This window comes from Delphinapterus leucas, chromosome 6 (assembly GCF_059928025.1).
Source record: "Delphinapterus leucas isolate spDelLeu-1000000601 "Yukka" chromosome 6, BTC_Dleu_Yukka2, whole genome shotgun sequence".
Classification (NCBI taxonomy): domain Eukaryota; kingdom Metazoa; phylum Chordata; class Mammalia; order Artiodactyla; family Monodontidae; genus Delphinapterus; species Delphinapterus leucas.
Window position 1 is genome coordinate 117,517,367 of NC_143134.1, and position 25,456 is coordinate 117,542,822.

The 25,456-nt window shown below is 49.5% G+C and overlaps 1 protein-coding gene across 1 annotated transcript; it reads right to left on the reverse strand.

Moving 5' to 3' along the window:
• Nucleotides 1-7,185: 7,185 nt before the first annotated feature.
• TRUB2 (TruB pseudouridine synthase family member 2) lies at nt 7,186-25,432 on the reverse strand. The gene is made up of 8 exons (XM_022578599.3): nt 25,090-25,432; nt 24,472-24,603; nt 22,608-22,682; nt 21,417-21,478; nt 20,212-20,293; nt 17,632-17,704; nt 16,975-17,111; nt 7,186-15,718 (listed from the first exon to the last, which is right to left on the reverse strand). Exons 1-8 carry the CDS (start codon nt 25,196-25,198, stop codon nt 15,471-15,473), a joined length of 918 nt encoding a protein of 305 aa, XP_022434307.2. The 5' UTR covers nt 25,199-25,432; the 3' UTR covers nt 7,186-15,470.
• Nucleotides 25,433-25,456: the final 24 nt, after the last annotated feature.

Consider the following 25,456-nt stretch of genomic DNA (forward strand, 5'->3'; position numbering starts at 1 on the left):
TTTAACTCTTATGATTTGAAAAAAATCCAATAAAGACTTTAAAAGCAGATATGTAGGAAGCAAAAACAAAGGGAATGAACCATAATAATGCTTAGTTAAGATGGTAGGATTATTGGTGGTTTTCCCCTTTTTTTCCCACTTCCCTATACAGCATGCAATGTTATTATACTGTCGTCAGTACCACAGTTGTAGGACCACGTCTCTACACCTCCACCACTTCTTACTCTCTTAGTTCTCAATCTAGCTAGTTAATGTTGACCTTCCTGTAATTAATTCATCCTTCCTTTTATTTTATTTATTTCTCCCACCTCGTTTTGGTAGCTAATTTCAAATCTTATAGCAAGAGGGCTTCCCAGGTGGTACAGTGGTTAAGAATCCGCCTGCCAATGCAGGGGACACAGGTTCGATCCATGATCATCTTCCATGATCCGGGAAGATCCCACGTACCGTGGAGCAACTAAGCCTCTGCACCACAACTACTGAGCCTGCACTCTAGAGCCCACGAGCCACAACTACTGAAGCCTGCGCACCGCAGAGCCCACATGCCGCAACTACTGAGCCTGTGCTCTAAAGCCCATGAGCCACAACTACTGAGCCCACGTGCCACAACTACTGAGCCTGCTCACCTAGAGCTCATGCTCCACAACAAGAGAAGCCACCACAATGAGAAGCCTGCGCACCGCAACAAAGAGTAGCCCCCGCTCGCCGCAGCTAGAGAAAGCCAGTGCACAGCAACAAAGACCCAACGCAGCCGAAGATAAATATAAATAAGTAAATTTATATTTAAAAAAACTTATAGCAAGATATCTTTCCCTCTTTAACTCTATACTAGTCATTTTGCTTAACTCTAACCTTATCCTCAACCCTAATTCCAGCCGTAATTCCAAATGTTACTAGAAAGCAAGGACACTTCTCACTAGTTCCCTAAAATCCCTGCCTCTTTACGGTTTTTCGTTTTTTCCGCCTTGCCACGCGGCTTGTGGGATCCTAGTTTCCCAACCAGGGATCGAACCCGGGCCCTCGGCAGTGAGATCACAGAGCCCTACCCCTGGACCGTAACCACTGGACCGTCAGGGAGATCCCCCTGCCTCTTTACAAATTACAGACCTCCTGTGGGTATGCGCTTGTTTTCTGATGATCGCCCAGAGTTGCATTCTTCTGGAAGGCAACAAAAGGCACTAAGGTAGATTCCAGGTTCTCAAATTGAGAATGAATACACTGCCAGTGCTCCAAAGACTTTTGCATTTGGGGCCAATTTTAAGGCACCCCTGGAGGATGCTTGGAAAGCATCTGGGTCCACTTCCCTCTGTGTGAAGTCAGCGCTCCCAGGTGTGATGGCAAGCAGAGGCCTCAAGGGGGCAGTGTCTGCTCAGAGATGCGTCCAGCTGCTGGGGAAGCTGCCCCTGGGAGGGCTCTGCCTGGGAAGGTCTGGTCCTGCCAAGCCACTGGCCACAGACAAGATCCTCAGAATGCCCCACATAGAAGAGGGGGTTCTCTATGGCAGCACCTCTCCCAGAGTCTGAAGTGACCCCAACCGCCACCCCGGGCAGTAAGGAGCCAACTGGTGGTGAGATGTGCATAGTGACACGTGCCATTGGTCAGGGCGTGCCCTGATGGTGCTAGGAAACAGGCTACCAAGGGCAACTGACACTGTGAGTGCAGGAATATTGTTTGATCACATCCAGTGTAAACCTTACTCCAAAACATTCATCATTTGGTACATACTAGAGTTCAAAACACTAATGAAATACAGCCTGTATTCTCATCCCTGAGGGCAGAAAGGGGTCGTTTCCGGGCAGCCTGACCTCATCGAGGCAGTGTCACCAAATAACACCCCACTTTAGCTTTGCTCAGAAACAGAGGACAATTTGCAGAGGGGAGGAAGGCCAGATCGGGGGCGTCTGTTATGGAAGAGTGGTGCCTGAGGGGCCCGCAACCTTGATGCCTGGAGGCTCTGTGATGAAAGCTCTGGGTACTGTCAAGTCAGGTGTTGTCACCAGATGAAAGGTGATGGCCACCATTCAAACCAGTCACAAGCTGAAGGTTTCCCCAGAGAAGGGTTGATGGAGATAACTAACATTTCTGAAACCCTGTGGGTCAGCAGGGAGATGAGTGCTTCATGGGCAGTATCTCACTGGCACCTCCCAACCAGAGTGTGGTTAGGTGGAGTATCCCCATTTCCAAACTGAGGTCTGAGGGGCAGAGTAACTTGCTCAAGGTCACAGTTCCAAGAAGCAGCTGAGCCCGTCTGGCTCCAGAGCCTGGCTGATGGTGAGCTGTCTTCCTCCCAGCCGAGGCTCAACCTCTCTCTCTTTTTTTTTTTTTTTAAATTTTGAGATTTTTTAATGTTTTTTGTTTTGTTTGTTTGTTTGTTTTGCGGTACGCGGCCCCCTCACTGTTGTGGCCTCTCCCATTGCGGAGCACAGGCTCCAGACACGCAGGCCCAGCGGCCATGGCTCACGGGCCCAGCCGCTCCGCGGCATGTGGGATCCTCCCGGACCGGGGCACGAACCCGTGTCCCCCGCATCGGCAGGCGGACTCTCAACCACTGTGCCACCAGGGAAGCCCAAGGCTCAGCCTCTCTTGAGTCTCACCCAAGGTCATACATTAATAAAAGAAGTCAGAACTTGAATCCAGAACTCTGAGCCTTTAAGCCCAAGGTCTTAGCTTCACTGTGCTTCTTATCTTCACTGTGCTTCTTCGAAGTTGTACCTGCCCAAGGCCCTGACCTAGAGGCCTCTACCTTGAGTTTGGCCTTGGCACCTCTCTCCTAATTCCTCTGAGCAGGAGACTTCGCTCCCTTCCCAGGGAGCCTCTCATCCCCAACATTGGGAACTCTTAACAGGAGCAGATCCTCTCCTGGCCTTTAGCTCCCTCAGCCTCTCGTGTTCATTCCAGAATCCCAGAGGATCTCAGCGGCAATGATACTCATAGCAGCCAACACTGGGAGCACATACTCTGTGCCAGGCCCCAAGCCTAGAGCTCAGCATGACTACAACAAGTATTTCCAATGGCAGCCCTAAGAGGTACATCATTAGCCCCATTTTCCAGATGAGGCAAATGAAGCTCAGAGAGGTTAAGTCACTTTCCCAAGGAAACAAAGCTAAGTGGCCAACTCCAAGGTTGAAGTTCCACAATCATTCTCTCTCTCTTTTTTTTTAATATTTATTTATTTATTTATTTTGGCTGCACCGAGTCTTAGTTGCGGCATGCATGAGGGGTCTAGTTCCCCGACCAGGGATTGAACCCGGACTCTCTGCATTGGGAGCGTGGAGTCTTACCCACTGGACCACCAGGGAAGTCCCCACAGTCATTCTCTTTAAAGACCAGGTAATAATTTCCAAACCTCTTGAGTGTCACAATTACCTGAGAGGGCTTTTAAAGAAAAAGATATGGGTCCCTAACTCCTCCCTAGGGATTCTGCTTTGGTAGGGGGGCAGGCCTGTATTTTTTGTAACAAGCTCCCCAGGTGTTTTTGATATCTGGCCTCTCCGGTGAGCATTCCTGGATGGTTGACAGGTTGCTTCTAACCACCAGGAATAACATCCAATCAAATCCTGCCTCCAAACCAGCCATCTTCAAACCCATCTACAGAGCCACCAGACCCTAAGAGCCAGCTCTGGATCAAACCTAGGTGAGATTGTATCTGGCTTCTCCCCAGAGCCTTCTCCTAGGCCCAGGCATTTGCTAGCTCTGTTCCTCCGACCTCCACCCTGGCACCAGCAGACCTGCCCAGCTGGTTTGCCCGGAAGGAGATTGGCCTGTTTTGCCATCTTAGGGCTCTTCTCGCTTCTGATTTACTAGGGGCTCAGGAAGTACCTGTAGGGTTGGGGGCGGGGACTACTTGGAGAAGATTGCTGGGCAGGGGGCCACAGGCTGCTTTGCAGACCACAAGGGGGCTGGAAGGCCCCGGGACAGCCCACCACCCCACCCATCACACCCGGCCACCCACCCACCTGATGCTTGTCTGTCTTAGTCAATGTCCACTGCCCCGAAAGCATCCCGATCCAGGTCTCACCAAGAGGGAAACTTCTTGGAGTAACTAATGTCTGTCCCTCTGGTTACGCAGCGCACCTCCAGATGAGTCCCACGCCTCCTGCTGAAGCGCTTGAAGGAGGGGGTTAGTCAGGGTCTGACTTCAGGGTCTGACTTCAGGGTCTGACTGGATACTGCAGAAGAGATCAGCTGATGATGCGGCGGTGGGAACGGGGTTTTGTTTGTTTTTATTCTATGGCCAGAGCTAAAGCTCAGCAGGCCATGCCACGTGTAGACAGATGCAGGAGGCTGGGCTGGTAGTGGCGGGACCTCCCCAGACCTCCGCTTCTTCATCTATAAAGTAGGTAAAATAATACCTGCCGTGGCCACTTCACAAATGATCATAGATATAAAAGCTGGATTAATGACTCTAACGAAATAGGCAAATGTCAGCTCATTGCTAGGGTGATAGATTTGGGCGCTCTAAGCACATTCCTGGCTCCCCTGGGAATGCAAGGTCCTTACAGCTCAAAGTGGGGCCTTAATGAGCTAACATTCTTGGTGCAATAGGGTGGGGTGAGGGGAGTGAGCTGGGGAATGTAAGAAGAGAAAATTCGTTACCTTGAAAACTGCGGTTATCTGGGTATTGATATTCATTCATCTAAGGTGGGGGAGACAGACAAAAAAGCAAATAAAAAAATAAATCATTCTTCAGATGGTGGTAAGTGCCGGCACTTATGAAAAAGGGTTGGGACCCAGGGACTTCCCGGCGGTCCGGTGGTTAAGACTCCATGCTTCCACGGCAGGGGGCACGGGTTTGATCCCTGGTTGGGGAACTAAGATCCTGCATGCCACGAGGCCAAAAAGGGTTGGGACCTGAAGCTCATAAAATTTGGGCCTCCCTCCCCTCCCTGCCGAATACATATATTTTTTTAAATTTTATAAATAGCATTTTTTAAACTGAAGTATAGTTGATTTACAATGTTTCAGGTGTACAGCAAAATGAGGGGGTAAAAGGGTGGACGGAGGTGAATGGTCAGATTCTGGGACTTCCCTGGAGGTCCAGTGGTTGAGACTCCACGCTTCCACTGCAGGGGGCACTGGTTCATCCCAGATGGGGAACTAAAGAAAGAGAAGGAGGGAGGGAGGAAGGAAGGGGTCAGATTCTGGAAACAACAGTCTTTTGACGGTAGAGCCAGCAGGATTTGCTGATGGGTTAAATATGGGGTGTGAGGAAAAGGGGGCTTTTAGGATTTTGGCCTGAGCGAGTGGAAGGGTGGAACTGTGAGTTACTGGAGTGAGGAATTCTGGGGAAGAGCAGGGTGCAGGGGAAGATAAGCAGTCAGTCTGGGGATCTGTTAGGTTTGAGATGCCAGCTCAACATGGAAGTGGAAACGCTAAAGATCAGATATTCAGGAATGGAGTTCATGGGAAAGGTCCGGTGAGAGGTAACATAAATGTGGGCACCAGCAGCATGACAGATTGATGGGATTCAAGCCATGTGATTTCAGACTGACATGCTCAAGGAGCGAGTGAGGGCCGAGAGTAGAGCTGCCCGGAGCTTGTGGGCACCACGGAGGAGAGCAGGGGAGGAGGGGCTCCAGCAAAGAGGCTGAGAAGGAGCCAGGGAGGGAGGAGGAGGCTGTTCCAGGAGAAGGCAGTGACCGGCTGTGTCAGACCCTGCTGAGAAGGAGCCGCTGGATTTAAAGAGGCGGAGGTCGTCCTTGACCTTGGCAGGAGCGGCTCCTGGAAAGCAGTGGAGAGTGAGTGTCTGATTAGAGTGGGTTCCAGGGAGCATGTGGTGAGAACTGGGGGCAGCGACTAGAGACAATCTCTCCAGGAGCTTTACTCTTTTTCTAAAAAATAAATTTATTTATTTATTTAATTTTGGCTGCGTTGGGTCTTCGTTGCTGCGTGCAGGCTTCCTCTAGTGGCAGAGAGCGGGGGCCACTCTTTGTTGCGGTGCGCAGGCTTCTCACTGTGGTGGCCTCTCCTGTTGTGGAGCACGGGCTCTAGGCACGTGGGCTTCAGTAGCTGCAGCACGCAGGCTCAGTAGTTGTGGCTCACGGGCTCTAGAGCGCGGTCACAGTAGTTGTGGCACACGGGCTCAGCTGCTCCTCAGCACGTGGGACCTTCGCGGACCAGGACTTGAACCCATGTCCCCTGCATTGGCAGATGGATTGTCAACCACTGCGCAACCAGGGAAGCCTGGAGTTTTACTTTTAAAGGAGGCAGAGAAATGCAGTAACTGGAGAGAGATGGAAGGTTAAGAAAGAGTATGCTTGTTTTTCTGTGTGGAGCTTTTTTGAGGGTAAAATATACATAAAATACACATAAAATTTACCATTTTAAGCATCATTAAGTGTACAATTTGGTGGCATTAAGTACATTCACATTGCTGTGCAACCATCACCACTGTCTATCTCTATATCTCTTTCTGCCTTGCAAAGCTGAAACTCTGTACACATTAAACATTAACTGCCCACTCCCCAGCCCCTGGCGACCACCATTGTGTTTTCCGTCCCAGTGAATCTGGCTACTCCAAGTACCTCATATAAATGGAATCACACAGTATTAGTCTTCCTGTGACCGGCTTATTTCACTTAGCATAATGTCTTTAACGTTCACCCATGTTGTAGTAGGTGTCAGGAGCTCCTCCCTTTTTAGTGTTTGAATAATATTCTGTTGTGTGGATAGACCACATTTTGCTCATCCATTCATCTATCGATAGACACTTGGATTATTTCCACCTTTTGGCAACTGTGAGTAATGCTGCTCTGAACATGGGTACACAAACATCTGTTTGAGTCTGCTTTCAGTTCCTTTGGGTATATACCCAGAAGTGGAATCGCTGCATCATATGGTAATTCTATGTTTAATTTTTTGAGGACCTGCCATGCTGTTTTCTGTTTGTTTGCTTTTAAGATAGGAGATTAAATAGCATGTTTGTATTCTGGTGGAAATTATCAAATAAAAAGGAGGAAATTGGGCTTCCCTGGTGGCGCAGTGGTTGAGAGTCCGCCCGCCGATGCAGGGGACACGGGTTCGTGCCCCAGTCCGGGAAGATCCCACATGCCGCGGAGCGGCTGGGCCCATGAGCCATGGCCGCTGAGCCTGCGCATCCAGAGCCTGTGCTCCACGACGGGAGAGGCCACAACAGTGAGAGGCCCGCGTAACGCAAAAAAAAAAAAAAAAAAAAAAAAGGAGGAAATTGATGAAGCAAAAGAGAGGAGAGAATTGCTGGGGTAATGACCTTGGGTCAGGAAAGAAGGTGGGATCTCATGTACAAGTGGAGGCTTGGCCGTGGGTAGCAGCCCCAAGTTTATCCTTAGTTACAGATTTTATGGACCAGGATGTGGTAGAGGGAGCTTATGCAAGTCTTCTTCCAATTGCTTTGATATTCTCAGTGAAAATAGGAGGAACAACATATATCAAAGAAGAAAGCGCTATCCAGCTTTATTCACAATCTAAATACAGCCAAGAAGCTCTTCAACTAGTAAAAGGGTAAACAAAGTGTGGTATATCCACGCAGTGGAACGCTACACAGGATCAAAAAGGAATGAACTACTGAGGTATCCAACGTGGATGAGTCTCAGATGCACGATGCTGAAAGAAGCCAGTCTCAAAAGTTTACATACTGTCTCATTCCATTCATATGAAATTCTGGAAATGAAAAACGATAGGAACAACAGACATTGCCAGGGGCTGGGGAGGGGGGAGGGGTCAATGGCAAAGGGGTAGCATGGGGGACTTTTGGGGGTGATGGACCTGACTGTATCCTGATTGTGGTAGCCGTGGTTAGGCAACTGCATGCACTTGTCTAGAACTAGGTGCCAAAAACAGTGAACTTGAAAGTATCAATAGTATTCCAGGTGTGTGATCTCAATTAAAAGACTATTGGTTCAAGTCCCAATCTGAATTCTGGCTGGGTTCGAGTCCTGGCACGTGGGTTCAAGTCCCAATCTGAGTTGTGTGGTTTCAAAACCAGGGTCCAACTCTTCACTGGGGCCCCACGGCCTCACGGAGTATCTGCCCTCCCCGCTTCTCCATCCTCAGCCTTCTCCCCTTTGCCCACTTAGGGCTTAGTATCTGTGTTCCTCTGTCTAGAAAGCTCTGCCCCCAGATGTCTGCAGCGGTTGCTTCTCTGGCCTCCAGGTCCCAGCTTATATGTCACCACCTCAGAGAGGCCCTCCTGGATGCCTGGCCTAAAGTAGCTCCCCTGTCTCCACTTCACTTACCCTGTTTGATTTCCTTCCAAAGGATCGTCTCTCCCAATATTTTCTTGCCTGCTCCTCCTACAATGTACACTCCATGAGACCAAGGACCTTATCTGTCCTTCTGAAGCTGATCAGGACCCTGAGGGGCTCCTGGGCACAGAAGCCTTTCTGTGTCCCCTGTTTCTTGTTTGTAGGGAATAGACTCCAGCCTCCATGACCTTCTCTGAGTTCCAAAGAGAGATGTGAATAGCTGCTAATCAGGGAAGGGAGGGGATGCAGAGACAAGGGAGGAGACCACCTAAGCCATATTAAAGGAACCAGAGAAGCTCATCAGGAGACCACCTGAGGCCGGATTAAAGGAGCGCAGGCCCTGCACGCACCCTTATTAGCAACTCCACCCTTGAACCACCGATATAAAACTCCTCACCAAATCCTCCCGGGTTGGAATATGCAGTTTTGAGGGGCACAAGCCTGCTGTGTCCCCGTTTGCCTGGCAAAGCAGTAAAGATATTCTTTTCTACTTCACCCAAAACTGTGTCTCCAAGATTCAATTTGGCACCGGTGCACAGAGGCCAAGTTTTCAGCATCACTTCCACACGAAGTTCCCCATGCCAGAGCAATGGCTGGCCCACAGAAGAACGCAATTAATACCTAGGGGAGGGCTGAGTTGGGGAATGTGGGTGTCATTTTCATCCCCATTTTACAGATAGGTAGACTGGTCTCACAGAGATCAAATCACCCAGTCGGTAAACAGGGCAAGTTGGGGTTTACACGCAGGCCCTTCCGCCACCAAAGCCTGGGGTTGCACCCCTCCTCCCTGGGGCACCCAATGTTACCCCAGCAGGTGATTGGCCAGTGTGGAGGCCAGTGGGTTTCTCAATGAAGTTGACGTTCTTGAGAGCCCACTCTGTGCACAGTAAGGACTATTTTGCACATTCTTTGTCTTCAAAAACAGTCTATTTCTTGAAATAAGAAACTCAAGGGACTTCCCTGGTGGTACCGTGGATAAGAATCTGCCTGCCAATGCAGGGGACACGGGTTCGATCCCTGCTCCAGGAAGATCCCACATGCCGTGGAGCAACTAAGCCCATGTGCCACAACTACTGAGCCTGCGCTGTAGAGCCCACGAGCCACAACTACTGAAGCCTGCACGCCTAGAGCCCAAGCTCTGCAAAAGAGAAGCCACCGCAATGAGAAGCCCACTCACCGCAACGAAGAGTAGCCCCCACTGGCTGCAACTAGAGAAAGCCCATGCGCAGCAACAAAGACCCAATGATGAAGACCCAATGCAGCCAAAAATAAATAAATAAAATTATTATTAAAAAAAAAAAAGAAACTCAATAGTTTAACTTAAATTTTAAATCTCAGGGCTTCCCTGGTGGCGCAGTGGTTGAGAGTCCGCCTGCCAATGCAGGGGACACGGGTTCGTGCTCCAGTCCGGGAGGATCCCACATGCCGCGGAGTGGCTGGGCCCATGAGCCATGGCCGCTGAGTCTGCGCATCCGTAGCCTGTGCTCTGCAACAGGAGAGGCCACAACAGTGAGAGGCCCGCGTACCGCCAAAAAAAAAAAAAAAAATTTAAAGCTCAATTTCCAAATCTCATGTTGCTTATACACTTGGTACAATTTAACAATTGTTGTTAAGTACTCTCCTTGTTAGGGCTGAAGACATCTACCAGGGAAAACAAGGGATTTGGGGTGGTTTACCTGGCAGACTGGGGCTGCATATTGACTGAATATTTTGGCCATGACTCAGGGTTCCTCTGCTCCCTGAAATCCCAAGATCATGATAGACCACACTGAGTCCTCTTTTATAATCTCTTTGCCAGTAGGAAATCCGAATGGGGTGGTGGGATGGCCCATTTTTCCTGGGTCCAGTTACCTAATATCTCCAACTAATCGAGATTTGCAAACACCCTCTGCTCCACCCACGTTTCCTCACCATTGAATTGGATCCAGCTGATCCAATTATTGCTTGATTATATCCTGTACTTTTCTACTTGCAAAAATATGTATTTCCATATGCTTCCTATCTAACAGGACCACACCTCTTAGATGGGATTGAATCATGCATACCTCCCCTGGTTCCTAGGTCTCAATAGGCAAATTGAGACACACCAAGGGTAGAGTTGGGTTGAGCCTAAATTGGGCCAAGGTCAAGATAGGGAGGTCATGGTTAAAAAGAGATCAAGAGCAGGGGCTCTGGATGAGGCTGGCTAAAGGTTGGTCGATTTTGTTTATTTTTTTAAAGAACCAGCTTTTAGTTTTATTGATCTTTTCTATATTTTTTTTTAGTCTCTATTTCTTTTATTTCTGCTCTGATCTTTATGATTTCTTTCCTTCTACTAACTTTGTGTTCTGCTTGTTCTTTCTCTAGTTCCTCTAGGTGTAAGATTAGGTTGTTTATTTGAGATTTTTCTTGTTTCCTGAGGTAAGCTTGTATCACTATCAACTTCCCTCTTAGGTCTACTTTTCCTGTGTCCCATAGGTTTTGGATCATTGTGTTTTTATTTTCATTTGTCTCTAGGTATTTTTTTTTATTTCCTCTTTGATTTCTTCAGTGGTCCATTGGTTGTTTAGTAGAATATTGTTTAGCCTCCATGTGTTTGTGTTTTTTGCAGTTTTTTTCTTATAGTTTATTTCTAGTCTCATGCCAGTATGGTCAGAAAAGATACTTGATTTCAATTTTCTTAAATTTGCTGAGGCTTGTTTTGTGGCCTAGCATGTGATCTATCCTGGAGAATGTGTACTCAAAAAGAATGTATATTCTGCTGCTTTTGGATGGACTCCTCTATATGTATCAATTAAGTCTATTTGGTCTAATGTGTTATTTAAGGCCTGTGTTTCCTTATTGATTTTCTGTCTCAATGATCTGTCCATTGATGTAAGTGGGGTGTTAAGTTCCCCTACTATTATCCTGTTACTGTTGATTTCTCCTTTTATGTCTGTTAATATTTGTCTTACATATTGAGGTGCTCGTATGTTGGGTGCATATTTATTTACAATTGTTATATCTTCTTCCTTTGATCCCTTAATCATTATGTGGTGTCCTTCTCTGTCTCTTGTAACAGTCTTTATTTTAAAGTCTATTTTGTCTGATATAAGTATTGCTACTTTGGCTTTCTTTTGATTTCCATTTGCATGGAATACAATATAGAGACGCAGGAGGCATGCAGGTTAAACTGATGTCTTGAGCAACTACCTGCTCAGAAATGGGGGTGTGGAGGCAGGGTCCTACTGAGACACAGATGCTCTGCTAGACAGGATGTCCCTCCCTCCCTAGCAGCTTTTCTCACCCATAAAGTGGAGATAATCATCATAACTTCCATACTAGGTGAGATAGTGCATGTAAAGATCTTAGCACAGAGACCACACATCAGAAGCCCTCGGTAAGTGATAGCTGCTATTATTATTTTGTATTATTTTTCTTTTGCAGTACGCAGGCCTCCCACCGCTGTGGCCTCTCCCGCTGCGGAGCACAGGCTCCGGACGCGCAGGCTCAGCGGCCATGGCTCACGGGCCCAGCCGCTCCACAGCACGTGGGATCCTCCCAGACCGGGGCACGAACCCGCGTCCCCTTCATCGGCAGGCGGACTTCCAACCACTGCGCCACCAGGGAAGCCCGATAGCTGCTATTATTAATATCAGTATCATCATTGTCCCTTCAGGTCACCTGGCCTGCTGACTGCCAAACCCGCCTAGGCCCTGGGCTGGGCCCTGGGCCCTGGAAACAATTTACAATGATGGCATCAGTCCGGCCTTTAAGAAATACAGTGTGACCAGCCACTTCTTACCTTCTGTAGAAGTCACTGGTGTAAATGCCAGAGGAAAGGCCCTCAGAGTTGGGGTCCCTTTGAAGGAACAAACACTGGTCGTGCCAGCTCTTAACCCTGTGAGGTTAGATAAAACACATAGGACTTCCCTAGTGGCACAGTGGTTAAGAGTCTGCCTGCCAATGCAGGGGACATGGGTTCAAGCCCCGCCCCAGGAAGATCCCACATGCCGTGGAGCAACTAAGCCCGTGTGCCACAACTACTGAGCCTGCGCTCTAGACCCCCGAGAGCCATAACTACTGAGCCAGCGTGCCACAACTACTGAAGCCCACACGCCTAGAGCCCATGCTCCGCAACGAGAAGCCACCGCAATGAGAAGCCCGCGTTCCACAACGAAGAGTAGCCCCCGCTCACTGCAACTAGAGAAAGCCCACATGGAGCAATGAAGACCCAAATGCAGCCAAGAATAAATTTTAAAAAAATTAAATCTTAAACAAACAAACAAAAAAGACCCAAAGGGAATGACAACACCTAACTGGCCTCTGGAGGGCCCAGGTTTTTAAAGCCCTGGTATCAGATTCCTTGGGGACTTGCTGAAATGCAGATTTCTGGGCCCCACTCCAGACTTACTGAGTCTGAATCTGAGGGTTGGGACTAGAAACTGGATTCTCAAAGATCTCTCCAGGTGATCTTTTTTCTTTTCCCCAGTAGACTGTCTTTTTAGAGTAGTTTGCAGAAAAATTGAGATGACAGTACAGAGAATTCTCACATACTCAGCACGAAGTTTCCCATATTATCGTATTATTAACAGATCAGTGTGATACATTTGTTACAATTAATGAACCAATACTGATATATTCTTAACTAGTGTCCAGAGATTATTTCGATTTCCTTTGTTTTTACCTATAGTCCTTCTTTTCTGTTCCAAGATCCCATAGTACATTCAGTTGTCAAGTCTCTTCAGGCTCCTCTTGACTATGGTGGTTTCTAAGACTTCACTGCTTCTGATGACCTTGACAGTTCTGAGGACGGCTCAGGTATTTTGTAGGAGGCCCCGCTACCGGCATTTGTCTGATGTACTTCTCAGGATTATATTGTGGTTATGGGGTGTTGGGAGGAAGACTAGAGGTGAAGGGCCATTTTCATCACATCCTATCAAGAGCACATACTTGCAGCATGACTTATCATTGTTGTTGTTGACCTTGATCATCTAGCTGAGGCAGTACTGACCCAGCTCCCAACTCATTTTTATGCCAGAGAAACAAGAGGTGATAGAAGGCCTCTAACCCTGTGACCACCCTCTTGGGTGGCACCATTCAGGAGAAAGTAGCCACAGCAAGGGTACAGCTCAGACGTAGAGAGCAGTTCTTACAGGACAAGCACCTGCCCATGACTTCATTTGTCCTCACAACAGCCTCATGAGGTGGGTGAAATCATTGTTCTGTTCTGCATGAGGGGCTGAGCTTTTGAGGCCTCATCATCTCGGCACTTCTCCAAGCTGCAGGCTGCCCGAGTGAAGGTGAGGGAGCCTCAGTGGCTGGGCCCCCTCTCCCAGGGGGACAGCAGGGACAAGAGACATGCAGTGCTCCCCTTCAGGGCCCAAATCAGAGCCCTGGCCAGAGGCTAACTCGCTCCTTCTAGCCCAAGTGTTCTGAGTGGGAAATACCCACATGGAAAGAGGTTAAAAGACAATCATGCCAAGGAATTTCCCTGGCGGTCCAGTGGTTAAGACTCCGCGCTCCCACTGCAGGAAGTGTGGGTTCGATCCCTGGTCAGGGAAGTAGGATCCCACGTGCCGTGCAGCCAAAAAAAAAAAAAAAAAAAGACACATGAAGCCAAGGTGTCCAAAACCAAGAGAATGATACTTTTTTTTTTTTTTTGCGGTACGCAGGCCTCTCACTGTTGTGGCCTCTCCCGTTGCGGAGCACAGGCTCCAGATGCGCAGGCTCAGCGGCCATGGCTCATGGGCCCAGCCGCTCCGCGGCATGTGGGATCCTCCCAGACCAGGGCACGAACCCGTGTCCCCTGCATTGGCAGGCGGACTCTCAACCACTGCGCCACCAGGGAAGCCCACATTTCCTGTTTAAAAAAATATATATATATATATATATTTGTTTGGCTATGCCGGATCTTAGTTGCAGCACTCGGGATCTTCATTGCCACGTGCCAGATCTTTTTAGCTGTGGCACGCAAACTTAGTTGTGGCATGTGGTATCTAGTTCCCTGACCACGGATCAAATCTGGGCCCCCTGCACTGGGAGCATGGAGTCTTAGCCACTGGACCACCAGGGAAGTCCCTACATTTCCTGTTGGCTACTATTACAGTGCAGCCATGAACACCTATGTACCTAAAACATTCTGCAACCTACTGCAGAAGACAGATTCCTGAAACTGTACCCGCTAAGTTATAGGGCAGGAGTATTTGTTTGTTGGTTTATTAAAGTATAGTTGATTTACAATGTGGTGTTAGTTTCAGGTGTACAGCAAGGTGATTGTTATATATATTCTTTTTTGTATTCTTTTCCCTTATAGGTTATTAAAAATATTGAGTATAGTTCCCTGTGCTATACAGTAGGTCCTTGTTGGTTAGGGCAGGAGTATTTTATTTTATTTTACTCTATTGTATTTTGGCCACGCTGTGAGGCTTGTGGGATCTTAGTTCCCTGACCAGGGATTGAACCTGGGCCACGGCAGTGAAAGTGCTGAATTCTAACCACTGGACCACCAGGGAATTTCCTGGGGCAGGAATATTTCAAATGTTGATACATACTACCAAATTACTCCTTAAAACGTTACACAGTTGTATATTCCTACCAACAGTACAGATTGCCCATCTTCTCACATCCTCCCCAATACTGGGTGTTATCTTTTCTTAATTTATTTGAAAGGCAAGGAAAAGTCATCTCATTTTCATCTGAATGTCTTTCATTATTAGCGAGGTTGAGCATCATTTCAGGTTTACTGGCCATTTGGATTTCTTTTGCTGTATAAACACACAATTCATGTCATTTGACCCATTTTCTTGTCATCTTTTTCTTATTGTTTTATAAGAGCTCTTTATATATTATAGATATTAGTTCTTAAGTATATAACGAATATTTTTATCAGTCTGTCATTCGTTTAGCATCTTTTCCACTGTACAGAAGTTTTTTTCTTTTTAACTAAGCCAAGTCTGTTGATCTTTTTTTTTTCTTTTGGCCGTGCCATGCAGCTTGCAGGATCTTAGTTCCCTGACCAGGGATTGAACCCAGGGTCCTGGCAGCGAAAGCACCAAGTCCTAACCACTGGACCACCAGGAAAGTCCCTGTTGGTTTTCTGTCACATGTTAAAAAGCTCCCGCCCACCCCCCACGTTCTGCAGTCATCAGTTCTGGCTCATGAACAATTCTTATCTTTATACACCCATTGCTCCACCAGCAGCCTGGCCTTTCAATGTCCCACATGGCTCTCCAGCCCCAAGGCAGAGCTTGGCCCCTCGGAGTCCCAGGGCCAGCCTGGACTGAAGGGCTACTGGGTGCCCAGCCCCGGCCTCAAGTTATTCTCCAGCTCTGCTGCCACTCGGGGTGCTGCAGACTGGATGGCATCCTGGATGCTGGGTAGGTCCCATTGGGTCCTTAGGAGGGCATCGTCCAGGGTGAAGAAACCATCGCGTGTACGCCGCACCTGGGTGCAGACAGCGGTGCTCTTCAGTTCCAGGCCGATTTCGTGCACCAGCCTTCGCAGCTGCTTCTGCGTCTCATGCATGCACTGCACCTCTGCGAGGGACACACAACAGAGGTGGTGGTCAGAAGCACAGCCTCTGGTGTCTGCTGATCTAGATCCACACCCCTTGAGACCTCCTGGCTATGTAATAACCTTAGCAAGACAACTTACTTCTCTAGGGCTTTGTTCTTCAAAATGTAGCCCAGGGTCGGTCCTGAAAGTTTGTTAGACATGCAGAATCTCAGGCCCCACCCAGACCTGCTGAGTCATAATTTGCCTTTTTTTTTTTTTTTTTTTGGTCTCGCAGCTTGTAGGACCTTAATTCCCCAACCAGGGATTGAACCCATGTCCCCCTGCAGTGAAAGTGCCAAGCCCTAACCACTGGACCACCAGGGAATTCCTAGAATTGGCCTTTTAAGAAGAATCCCAGGTTGGGAGTTCTCTGGCGGTCCACCAGTTAGGACTCAGTGCTTTTACTGCCGGGGCCTGGGTTCAATCCCTGGTCATGGAAGTAAGATCCCGCAAGCCATGCGGCATGGCCGGGGGGAAAAAAAAAGAAGAACCCCAGGTGATTGTGGGCAGGTTAAAGTTCGCAAAGTGCTGCTCTAAGGCTTGGTTTGCTCATCTGTAAGATGAGTGGTTGTGAGGAATCTAAGAGATAATTTCTATAAGGCACTTCGCATCAGAAGAGTCTTGGTCAGCACTCAAGAAAAGGAGCAAGATAGCACAGAGAGATCAGCTCAGTGCTTTGTGACCACCTACAGGGGTGGGATAGGGAGGGTGGGAGGGAGACACAAGAGGGAGGAGATACGGGGATATATGTATATGTACAGCTGATTCACTTTGTTATAAAGCAGAAACTAACACACCATTGTAAAGCAATTATACTGTAATAAAGCTGTTAAAAAAAAAAGAAAAGAAAAGGAGCAAGGAGCCCTTGTTAATACGATAAAGAAAGAAAGAAGCGGTGGTCGGGTTGCTGAGTTGGGTGGGATCCGGGAGGGGAGAGTGGTATCTGATGCTGCACAATGACTTGAAACACTGGGCGGCTCTGGAAACGAGCCACTAAATATAATCTCTGCTTGTTAAGGTCTGGCTTCAAAGGGGGACTTGGCAGGAGATAGGACATCATTTGTTCTGTGTGATCAGCCAAGACCAGCCTTAGGCTAGGAAGGAAGTCGGCCCCCGGTGCCTTGGCCAGCGGAGCTTAGGGCTCACACGTGCTGGCCTCTGCAAGGGCCTTCCACAGTGACCCCCCCCAAACCCAGGAGCCCGGTGGCACTGCTCCCAACTTCCTGGAGCAACTTACCTAAGAGGAATTCTGGAGGCGCAAACTGGAGGCATCGGATGCCAGTTACCAGCATTGGGGACTTGTTCATGGGCCGGAGCACGCCGCTCACGGCCATCTCATAGGCCTCCTGGGTCTGTAGGTCAACGTTGGAGTACCTGGGGATCAGGAGGCACCAGAGTGGGCAGCTGACTGCCTACCCCTGGCCCTGCCCTATTCATCCCTTTCCTGAAGCTCTTCATTCGCTTTCCACCTTCCCTGCCCCTCTAGCCACCTTTGCAGCAGCCTTGTTCTGTCCCCTCCAATCCCTAACTGCAGGCTCTGACCCCCTCTCACACTCTCCTTGGCTTCAACGGTCATACCTGTGTTGACCACTTCCACCCCCTGGTTCTGTGCCGTGATGGCGCGGACCCCTAGCTCTCCTCTCCCTTAGCTCATATACTCCCTAGGAGGCCAGCTGGGATCTCTTGTTCCCCTTGGTCTCCCCAGGGGCTGGCCCAAGACCCAGCACAAAGAAACACTTCTGCAGGCTGTGAAAGGAATGGGTGCTTGTGTCTGGTTTTGGAATTTGCCCCAGAGTAGGCGGAGCCTACAGGGAGCCTTGTGGGCAACTTCTTGCCCTCCCAGCACTTCCTTGAGGGTCCCCTTTCAGAGAGGTGTGGGTCGGGCCTCACTTACATCACCAGAGCCTTCTGATGGGAACCTTGGATCAGGGACAGGATTCGCTCCAGCTTCTCTCTGGTCACGTGGTCTGGAAAAGCCAGGGGATGGTCAGCACACAGGTGCCCACTGAGGAGGCAAAACTGGCAATTTCCCTTCCCACAAACCAGCCCTGTCCTTGGAACCTAGATGGGGTCCCAGAGCATCCTCTGGTCCCAGGGTTCCCATTTAGGGGGTTGAGAGTCCTTTGAGAATCTTATGAAGGCTGTGGACCCGCTTCTCAGAAAGATACACATGAACTCAACATTTTGAGGACATTTTCAAGGGGCTCACACACCCCAAGTTAAGAACACTTCCTTCTGGAAATGAGGCTCCAAAGATGAAATGTGATTTGCCCCATATTCTTTTTTTTTTAATAAATTTATTTTATTTCTTTTTGGCTGTGTTGGGTCTTCGTTGCTGCACGCAGGCTTTAGTTGCGGTGAGTGGGGGCTACTCTTTGTTGCAGTGTGCAGGCTTCTCATTGCGGTGGCTTCTCTTGCTGCAGAGCACAGGCTCTAGGCGTGCAGGCTTCAGTAGTTGTGGCTCACGGGCTCTAGAGCACAGGCTCAGTAGTTGTGGCTCACGGGCTCTAGAGCACAGGCTCAGCAGTTGTGGCGCACAGGCTTAGTTGCTCTGCGGCATGTGGGATCTTCCTGGACCAAGGATCAAACCTGTATCCCCTGCACTGGCAGGAGGATTCTCAACCACTGCACCACCAGGGAAGCCCCTTGCCCCATACTGTAAGCCCGGTCCCCTGAGCCCCAGTCTGGGGTTTTTCAGGCCAGGGACACCAGGAGGGAGGGTGCCATCTGTCCAAATGCAGAAATGGGTGGCAAGAAGTGGGAGTGGCTCCTCTGCCTGCTGGTCTAACCAAGTGACTGTGGAGCAGGCAGCTGCAAAGCCTGGGGATGCCCACGGACTGTGGGGAGGCCGAGCCTGCAGGCCAGCTGGGGCAGGCCAGCTGGGGCAGCCACCAACTTCTGACTCCACAGGCCAGAGCTCTGGGAGCAGGTGTGGTGACTGACTAAGGCCTGGCCAGCTGGGAAGGACCTGGGCCTCTCATCCCTTCTGTCTGGTCTCATTCACGCTGTTGTCTTATCTGGAGGCGCCTGCTGCAGCCTCCTCCCCACTCATTTACAGCCCAGCTCAATGCCGCCTGCTCCAGGAAGCCCCTCTTACAGCACGTGGCTTCTTCCTTCTGCACCTGGGTCTCTTTCCCAGCACTTAGTTTTCTTTAGTGTTTATGTCATTATTATTATTATTTTTTTTTTTTTTTGGACCCAGGCCCCGCCAACCAGGGACTGAACCCAGGCCCCGTCAGTGAAAGCGCACAGTCCTAACCACTGGACCGCCAGGGAAGTCCCTATAGTATTTATTTATTTAAATTTATTTATTTTTGGCTGTGTTGGGTCTTTGTTGCTGTGCGCGGGCCTCCTCTAGGTGCGGCGAGCAGGGGCTACTCTTCGTTGTGGTGCGTGGGCTTCTCATTGCGGTGGCTTCTCTTTGTTGCACAGCACGGGCTCTAGGCGTGCGGGCTGCAGTAGTTGTGGCTCACGGGTTCTAGAGCGCAGGCTCAGTAGTTGTGGTGCATGGGCTTAGTTGCTCCACGGCATGTGGGATCTTCCTGGACCAGGGCTTGAACCCGTGTCCCCTGCGTTGGCAGGCGGATTCTTAACCACTGCACAACGAGGGAAGTCCTATTTTTAATTATATAATTGATACAAGAATCTTCTTCAAAAAATTTAGATCAACACCAACAAACATCTCCCTTCCTCCAAATTCTGGCTTCCTCCCTCTCAGAAGTGTCAACTTGGTAGTTGTCTTTAGACATTTTTTGGATGTTGACACACACATACAAGTACAAATATATAGACAGCACTGCTTCGCCACATGTTTTTAATCTTCTCCAGGAGACGCAGAGGTGTGTGTCTGCTCTCCCTGCTAGACTGTGAGGCCTAAGATTGGGGACCCCATCTGATTGATCACACGCCTCCGGCCCCCGCCCCCAGTGCCTGGCACGTGGTTGGTGCTCAAAAAACGTCAAATAAGCAAATGCAACAGATCATATAGGACGTCTAAGAACATGGGGAGAGTGAGAAATGAAGAATAAGCCATCCATCCACCCACCCATGCATCCACCCCTCTACCCATCCATCCATCCATCCATCCATCCCTCAGTACAGCACCTCCCATGTCCCAGGCGCTGTGCTGTGTGTGACCACAGGAGTGGAACTACACAGTTCCTGCTCTCATGGTTGACATTCTGGTGGGGAGACAGATATTAAATAATCACTAACCATTAGTTGATTACTCTTCTGACAGTACACTGAAACCATTTAAGGAGGTAACATTTAAGCAGAGCACAGGGGAGCACAGGGCATTCCTGGAAGTCAGAATCACACGTCCGTGCCAACAGCCAGCCCCGGCTTGGTGTGTCTGAGAATAACTGAGCGGGGGCCCTCACGGCCCACGTCAGGGTGAGGAGCCAAAGGAAGCAAATGAAGAGGCAGCCGCGCCCGCCCCTCCCGCCCGCCCTGGACGCCCCTGGGCTCTCACCATACGTCGTCTTCTCCACCAGCCGCCCGTCCTCACAGAAGTCGTCTGTGGCTTTGCCCAGGAGGCCGTGTACTGTGTAATCCTGCGAGGACAGGGAGAGGGAGGTATGATCAGCCCCTCGGCTCTAAGCCGCCATGGCAAGGAGGGAGGTGTGGCCCAGCAGCTCAGGCCCCCGAGGTGCTAGACTGAGGCTGGGGGGCCCTCTGGTCTCCCCTCAGGGAGTTCAGGTGCTCAGCCCCTGCCCAGCTGCCCCTGGGGAAGGACACCCGACTTCCTGTCCTATGACAGCAAGCATCAGAAGCCTGCGAAGGGTGCCCCGAGCCACCCTGCAACAACCCCGGGCCTCCACGCCTCTCCACTTCCGCCCAACCTGACAACTCATAATGCCAGGCCCCTCCCAGGATGCTCTGTCAGCTTCTCTCCCCCCTCCAAATATGATCTGTGCAGCTACCTGCCTCTGCGTCCAATAACAGTAATGACGATAACAGAGAGGACGACAACAGTGACATCGATTGAGCATCCACCACGTGCCAGTGGCTGTGCTGAGCACATTACATATGGTCACTGATTAAATATTCAAAGCAACCGTACAGAAGAGGTACGACGATCACTCCCATTTCAAAGATGAGGAAACGGAGGCACAGACATGTTAAGTAATTCACCCAAGGAGACAGAACCGGCAGAGTGGTACAATCTGAGTTTTGAAGCGAAAACTTGGCTGCAGAATCTGTGCTCTTAACCACTAAAAACACGGGCCTTCTAATGTGGCGTCTCTGCACTTGATCATGATGCCAGACCTCGCAGCCCAGCATGGATGCACGCTTCCTGACACCCAGACAATGTCAGACAGAACCAGGTTCAAATCCCAACTCTGCCCCTTAAAGGCTGTGTGACCCCGAGCAAGCGTCGTCTCCTGAGCCTCATTCTCTCATCTGTAAAATGGGTTAACAATAGATCCCATTTTACGGGGATGCTGTAAGGCATCCACAAGGGAGTCCGCGTACAGTGCTCAGCACAGAGTGGCCAGCATGCGATAATGCCAGCTGTCATTATGATGTTACAGCCTCCCTTGGTACATGACCCGAAAACAAAATGCTTGCTGATGGCCTGGGTATTCTCCATGGAATCATCTCTGCTTCAGAATCGTACCAGTGACCCCCAGGGAAAGGGCTAAGGGATAAGCAGGCCGTCCCCAGCCCCCGTACCTTGGTGAGGTGAGCGTTGTACATGTCGGTGAGGAGCCTTCGTCCACGTCCCACGCCGAGCACTGAAAGGCACCCAGCCTGATCTCACACCTGGCTCCCCCTTCCTGTTCCCCTGGGTCCTCCAACCCTCACCCCCTCCAGCAGAATACTCCCACTTCCAAGGCTGTGGAAGCCAGCAAGGGGGCAAGAAGAGCTTCTTCTACAGGGAACAAGTGAGCTCCTCTGTGCATATATGAAAATGCAGACTTCCGGGACCCACCCATATATACTGACTCTGACTCGTGTTGGGGCGGGGGCCTAGGGATCCTTAGCAAGCTCCCTGGGGTCCTGACGCACTCAGAAGTAGGAGACCACTGGCCCAGTCACACAGACCTGCATTCACATCTGGGGTGGCTCTAAGCATGTCCTTTAACCTCCTTGGGTCTCAGGCTCCCCATCAGTAAAATGGGGATAAAAATACTGTCTGATCCCTGTGGGTGTTGTGATGATCGAGGCAATGCACACGAAGGAAGAAGCCGGCAAATAAATGGGGGCATTGTGGTCACTCCCTGCCTTTCCTCCGGTCTGTGTCTCCCTCTGGCTGAAGGAAAGAATGACCATCCATCACTCCTGGAGGGAGGGGGGCATGAGATCACGTCCGCCTGCCTGTGTCCCAGGAAGCAAGACAAGTTGCTGTGACTGTTGTATATGAAGGACGTGGCCGCCACCTGACCCTGGGGACACAGATGGCTCATGACTCAGGGCTTTGTGTGTCCAGCTCCAGCGACATCCAGCCAGTGGAGCCAGGGTCACACACTTGGCTACCCCATGCAAGCGATGACAGTTTTCCCTCTCTGGTCCAGGGACATTCACTAGCCACATGACCCAGGATGAGTTACCTATGCTCCTGGAGCCTTACTTTCTTCCTAAAATCATATGGTATCTACCAAATGAAGTTATTATGGTGAATGCATGTGCACAAAGAGTTTCAAACCACACGTCACAGGCAGGAATCACTTGATAAACGTGGGTGATCACGACTTCCCCCTTCCCACCAGTCACCTCTCCAGGGGATCAGACTTGGCAGGAATCAGGAGAGCAAGGCAGTAGCGGGAAATGGCTGTCAGGTTAGAAATGGGCTGCGCTCCTGGGAGCTCCCCGATCCTCTCCCAAGCCTCTATCATTGCACCCCAGGCTCACCACACCACCTACCAAGCACCCCAGACGCCTGGGCATCCAGTCGGTGCCCCATGCCAATCTTCAGGCTGGTGAATGCTGGTCCACGTACTGGAAAGAAACAAACGAGGTCCTTTTCCTCAAAGAATCCAGCCTCCAGGATGGCTCTGGGCTGCATGGTGACCTCATTCCTAGAATGAGGTCCAAAACCAGCATCAGGCTGGACTTTCAGGTTTCCTCACCATGGAATTTGGGGCCCAAAACCACTTCTTCAGTTTCTTGGGCCCAGAGAAAGGGCAACCCAGGGGGCCTGTTAAGTCCGTCCATCACCATTCCCCCCGTGAGACACTTTGAGTGGACTGGGCAGAACACTGGCATCAAGACTGGGGGCGTTCCCTATCCAGCTCCTGTAGAAGGAGAGTCCTGGCCACTCTCCCAGGGAGAAAATGGAGGCTGTGAGCTCCTTAAGGCAGGGGTCTGGGTCTGTGTGTTCACAGTTCTGCCCCCAGAGCCCAGAACTCACTGACTGCTCGGGAAATAACCCATTTCCCGAAAGAATGAATGACCCATCAAATAAATATACATTAAGTATGTATAGTTTTTTTGTATATCAGCTAAACCTCAAGAAAGCTGGAAAAAAAAAATGAATGAATGCAGGAATGAGCTAGATGCTTTTACACTTCTGTAGATCAAGAGGAACCTAGGAGACCAGCATGGGGCGGTTAAGAGCCTACTGAACCCAGGCTACATGACTTAACATTAGTCAGCACTGAGCATCAGTTTCCCCATTTGTGAAATGGGACTAGGACCCACCTCACAGGATTCAGTGCGGTAGTGTTTGGGAAAAGCCTAACACAGTACCCCGTACAGAGTAGGTCCTCAACACATCAGACTTGTTGTTGTTACACTGTAAACTCACTGATTACTTCTCTCCAAGGGGTTTTAGAGGTTCCTGGTCAAGCTCCTCAGCCCTCCTATAGAGCCTCCCCAACACATGCTTTAATCATGTCTAATGACAGGGGCTCATTGTCAGAACTAGTTTCACTGTTGGGCAGCTTTGTTGACTATAGTAAGTCACTGTTCACAGATATAGAGTACAGACTTGTGGTTGCCAAGGGGGAGGGGGAGTGGGGGAGGGATGGATTGGGAGTTTGGGATTAGCAGATGCAAGCTATTATATACAGAATGGGTAAACAACAAGGTTCTACTGTATAGCACAGGGAACTATATTCAATATCCTGTAATAAACCATAATGGAAAAGAATATGAAAAAGAATGTACACATATGTATAACTGAATCACTTTGCTGTACAGCAAAAATTAACACAACACTGTAAATCAGCTGTACTTCAATAAAATAAATTTTAAAAAAAATTTCACTCTTTCACAGGCGCCCAAAACTCCCTCCTTATGACTTCTACCTGAGGGTCTCAATTCCTACCTGGAGTCCCAGAATAATAGAGGTCAACAAACTATAGTCCACAAGTCAAATCCTCAAGCCTGTTTCTTTTTTATGGCCCACAAATTAAAATGGTTTTCACATTTTTCAATGGTTCAAAAAAATCAAGAGGATAATTTTCATGACACATAAAATTATATGAAATTCAAATATCAACATCTACCAGTAAAATTTTATTGGAACACAGCCAGGCTCATTGCTCTACATACTGTCTATAGCTGCTGCTTCCGCACTACGGCAGAGGTGAGCCTGCAAAGCCTAAAATATTGATTATCTGGCCCTTTCCAGGAAATTTTGCCAATCCCTGGTCAAATACTTCATCCCCACTGTGGCCCTACACTGGTTTGGGCCAGAAGGAGTCTGAGCTCTGGCTAGGACACTGACTCTGGGCAGGGATTTCCTGGGAAATGACATCCAGGCCCCTTCTTGAACGTGCTTTACCCAGCGGATGGTCGATGAGGGTGGGCACACTGGTGGCTGTGAGGGTCAGCTCCTTCTCTTCACTGCCTTCCACGGGGCCCAGTAGGAAGCGAACACGATGTTCAGAGGCAGGACACTTCCCAGCATTGAGACCTGAGCACACACAAGTAAAGAACATCTTGTCGATTCTGTCTGAACACCGGGGGTGGGGGATAGAGGGACAGGTAAGTATGGAAATGTAGAAGACAGATGAAAGCCCACACAGCGCCTAGTACAGAGTAGGTCCTTAACACATTATACCTGTTATTGTTCTTATACTGTAAACTCACTGACTACTTCTGTCCAAGGGGTTTTAGAGATTTTAGAGTACTCTACTTCTGAAAGCAGAAGTTAAGAAACAGACTTGGGTTTAAATCCTGACTTTACTACTTATTAACTATTTATGACAACGGACAATACTGAGTCTGTTTACCCATATGAACACAGGGGAAGGCGAGGAGTGTATAGAACAGTCGATTAGGAAACCGCTCTGCCCAGACGACTAGGTCACATGACTTTATTTTGCAGCAAGGATCAGAAGCGTAGATGGCCTCCCGGGAAAATGGGAGCGGGATCGTGGGTCTCGCTAGAGGCACTCACCTTTCAAAAGCTGCAGCTCCACGGTATCGCGCAGATGCTTCCACTTTAGTCCCGGGGGCTTGTAGGCGGCGAAGAGCCCATGCAGCCGCGCCAGGCCGTCTAACCCCATGCCTGAAGCCAGTGTCCCGGGCTCGCGGAAGAGCTGAACCCGGACGGAAGTGCCTTATGGTCCCGCTCCCAAATGTGGTCCTTCCAATGGGCGCCGCCATGTTTCACAGCCGGAAGAGGTTCTTGTCTTATTGTCCTCGGTGAAAACGTACTTCCGAGAAGGGAGTAGGGTCCGGAGCTGAACCCCCAAAGCTAGCGGAGCTTACTTGGAGACACTTTTTGGGGTTAGGTGAAACGGGGAGAATTTTATATCTGTGGA

What these genes read in the sequence shown, in the direction of transcription:
- TRUB2 (XM_022578599.3), bottom strand. Translation starts at nt 25,198, where the DNA reads ATGGGGTTAGACGGCCTGGCGCGGCTGCATGGGCTCTTCGCCGCCTAC. An exon ending in ACAACGCTCACCTCACCAAG is followed by an intron (nt 20,294 to 21,416) that starts GTACGGGGGCTG and finishes CTGTCCTCGCAG; the next exon opens with GATTACACAGTACACGGCCT. An exon ending in CATCAGAAGGCTCTGGTGAT is followed by an intron (nt 17,112 to 17,631) that starts GTAAGTGAGGCC and finishes CCTGATCCCCAG; the next exon opens with GTACTCCAACGTTGACCTAC.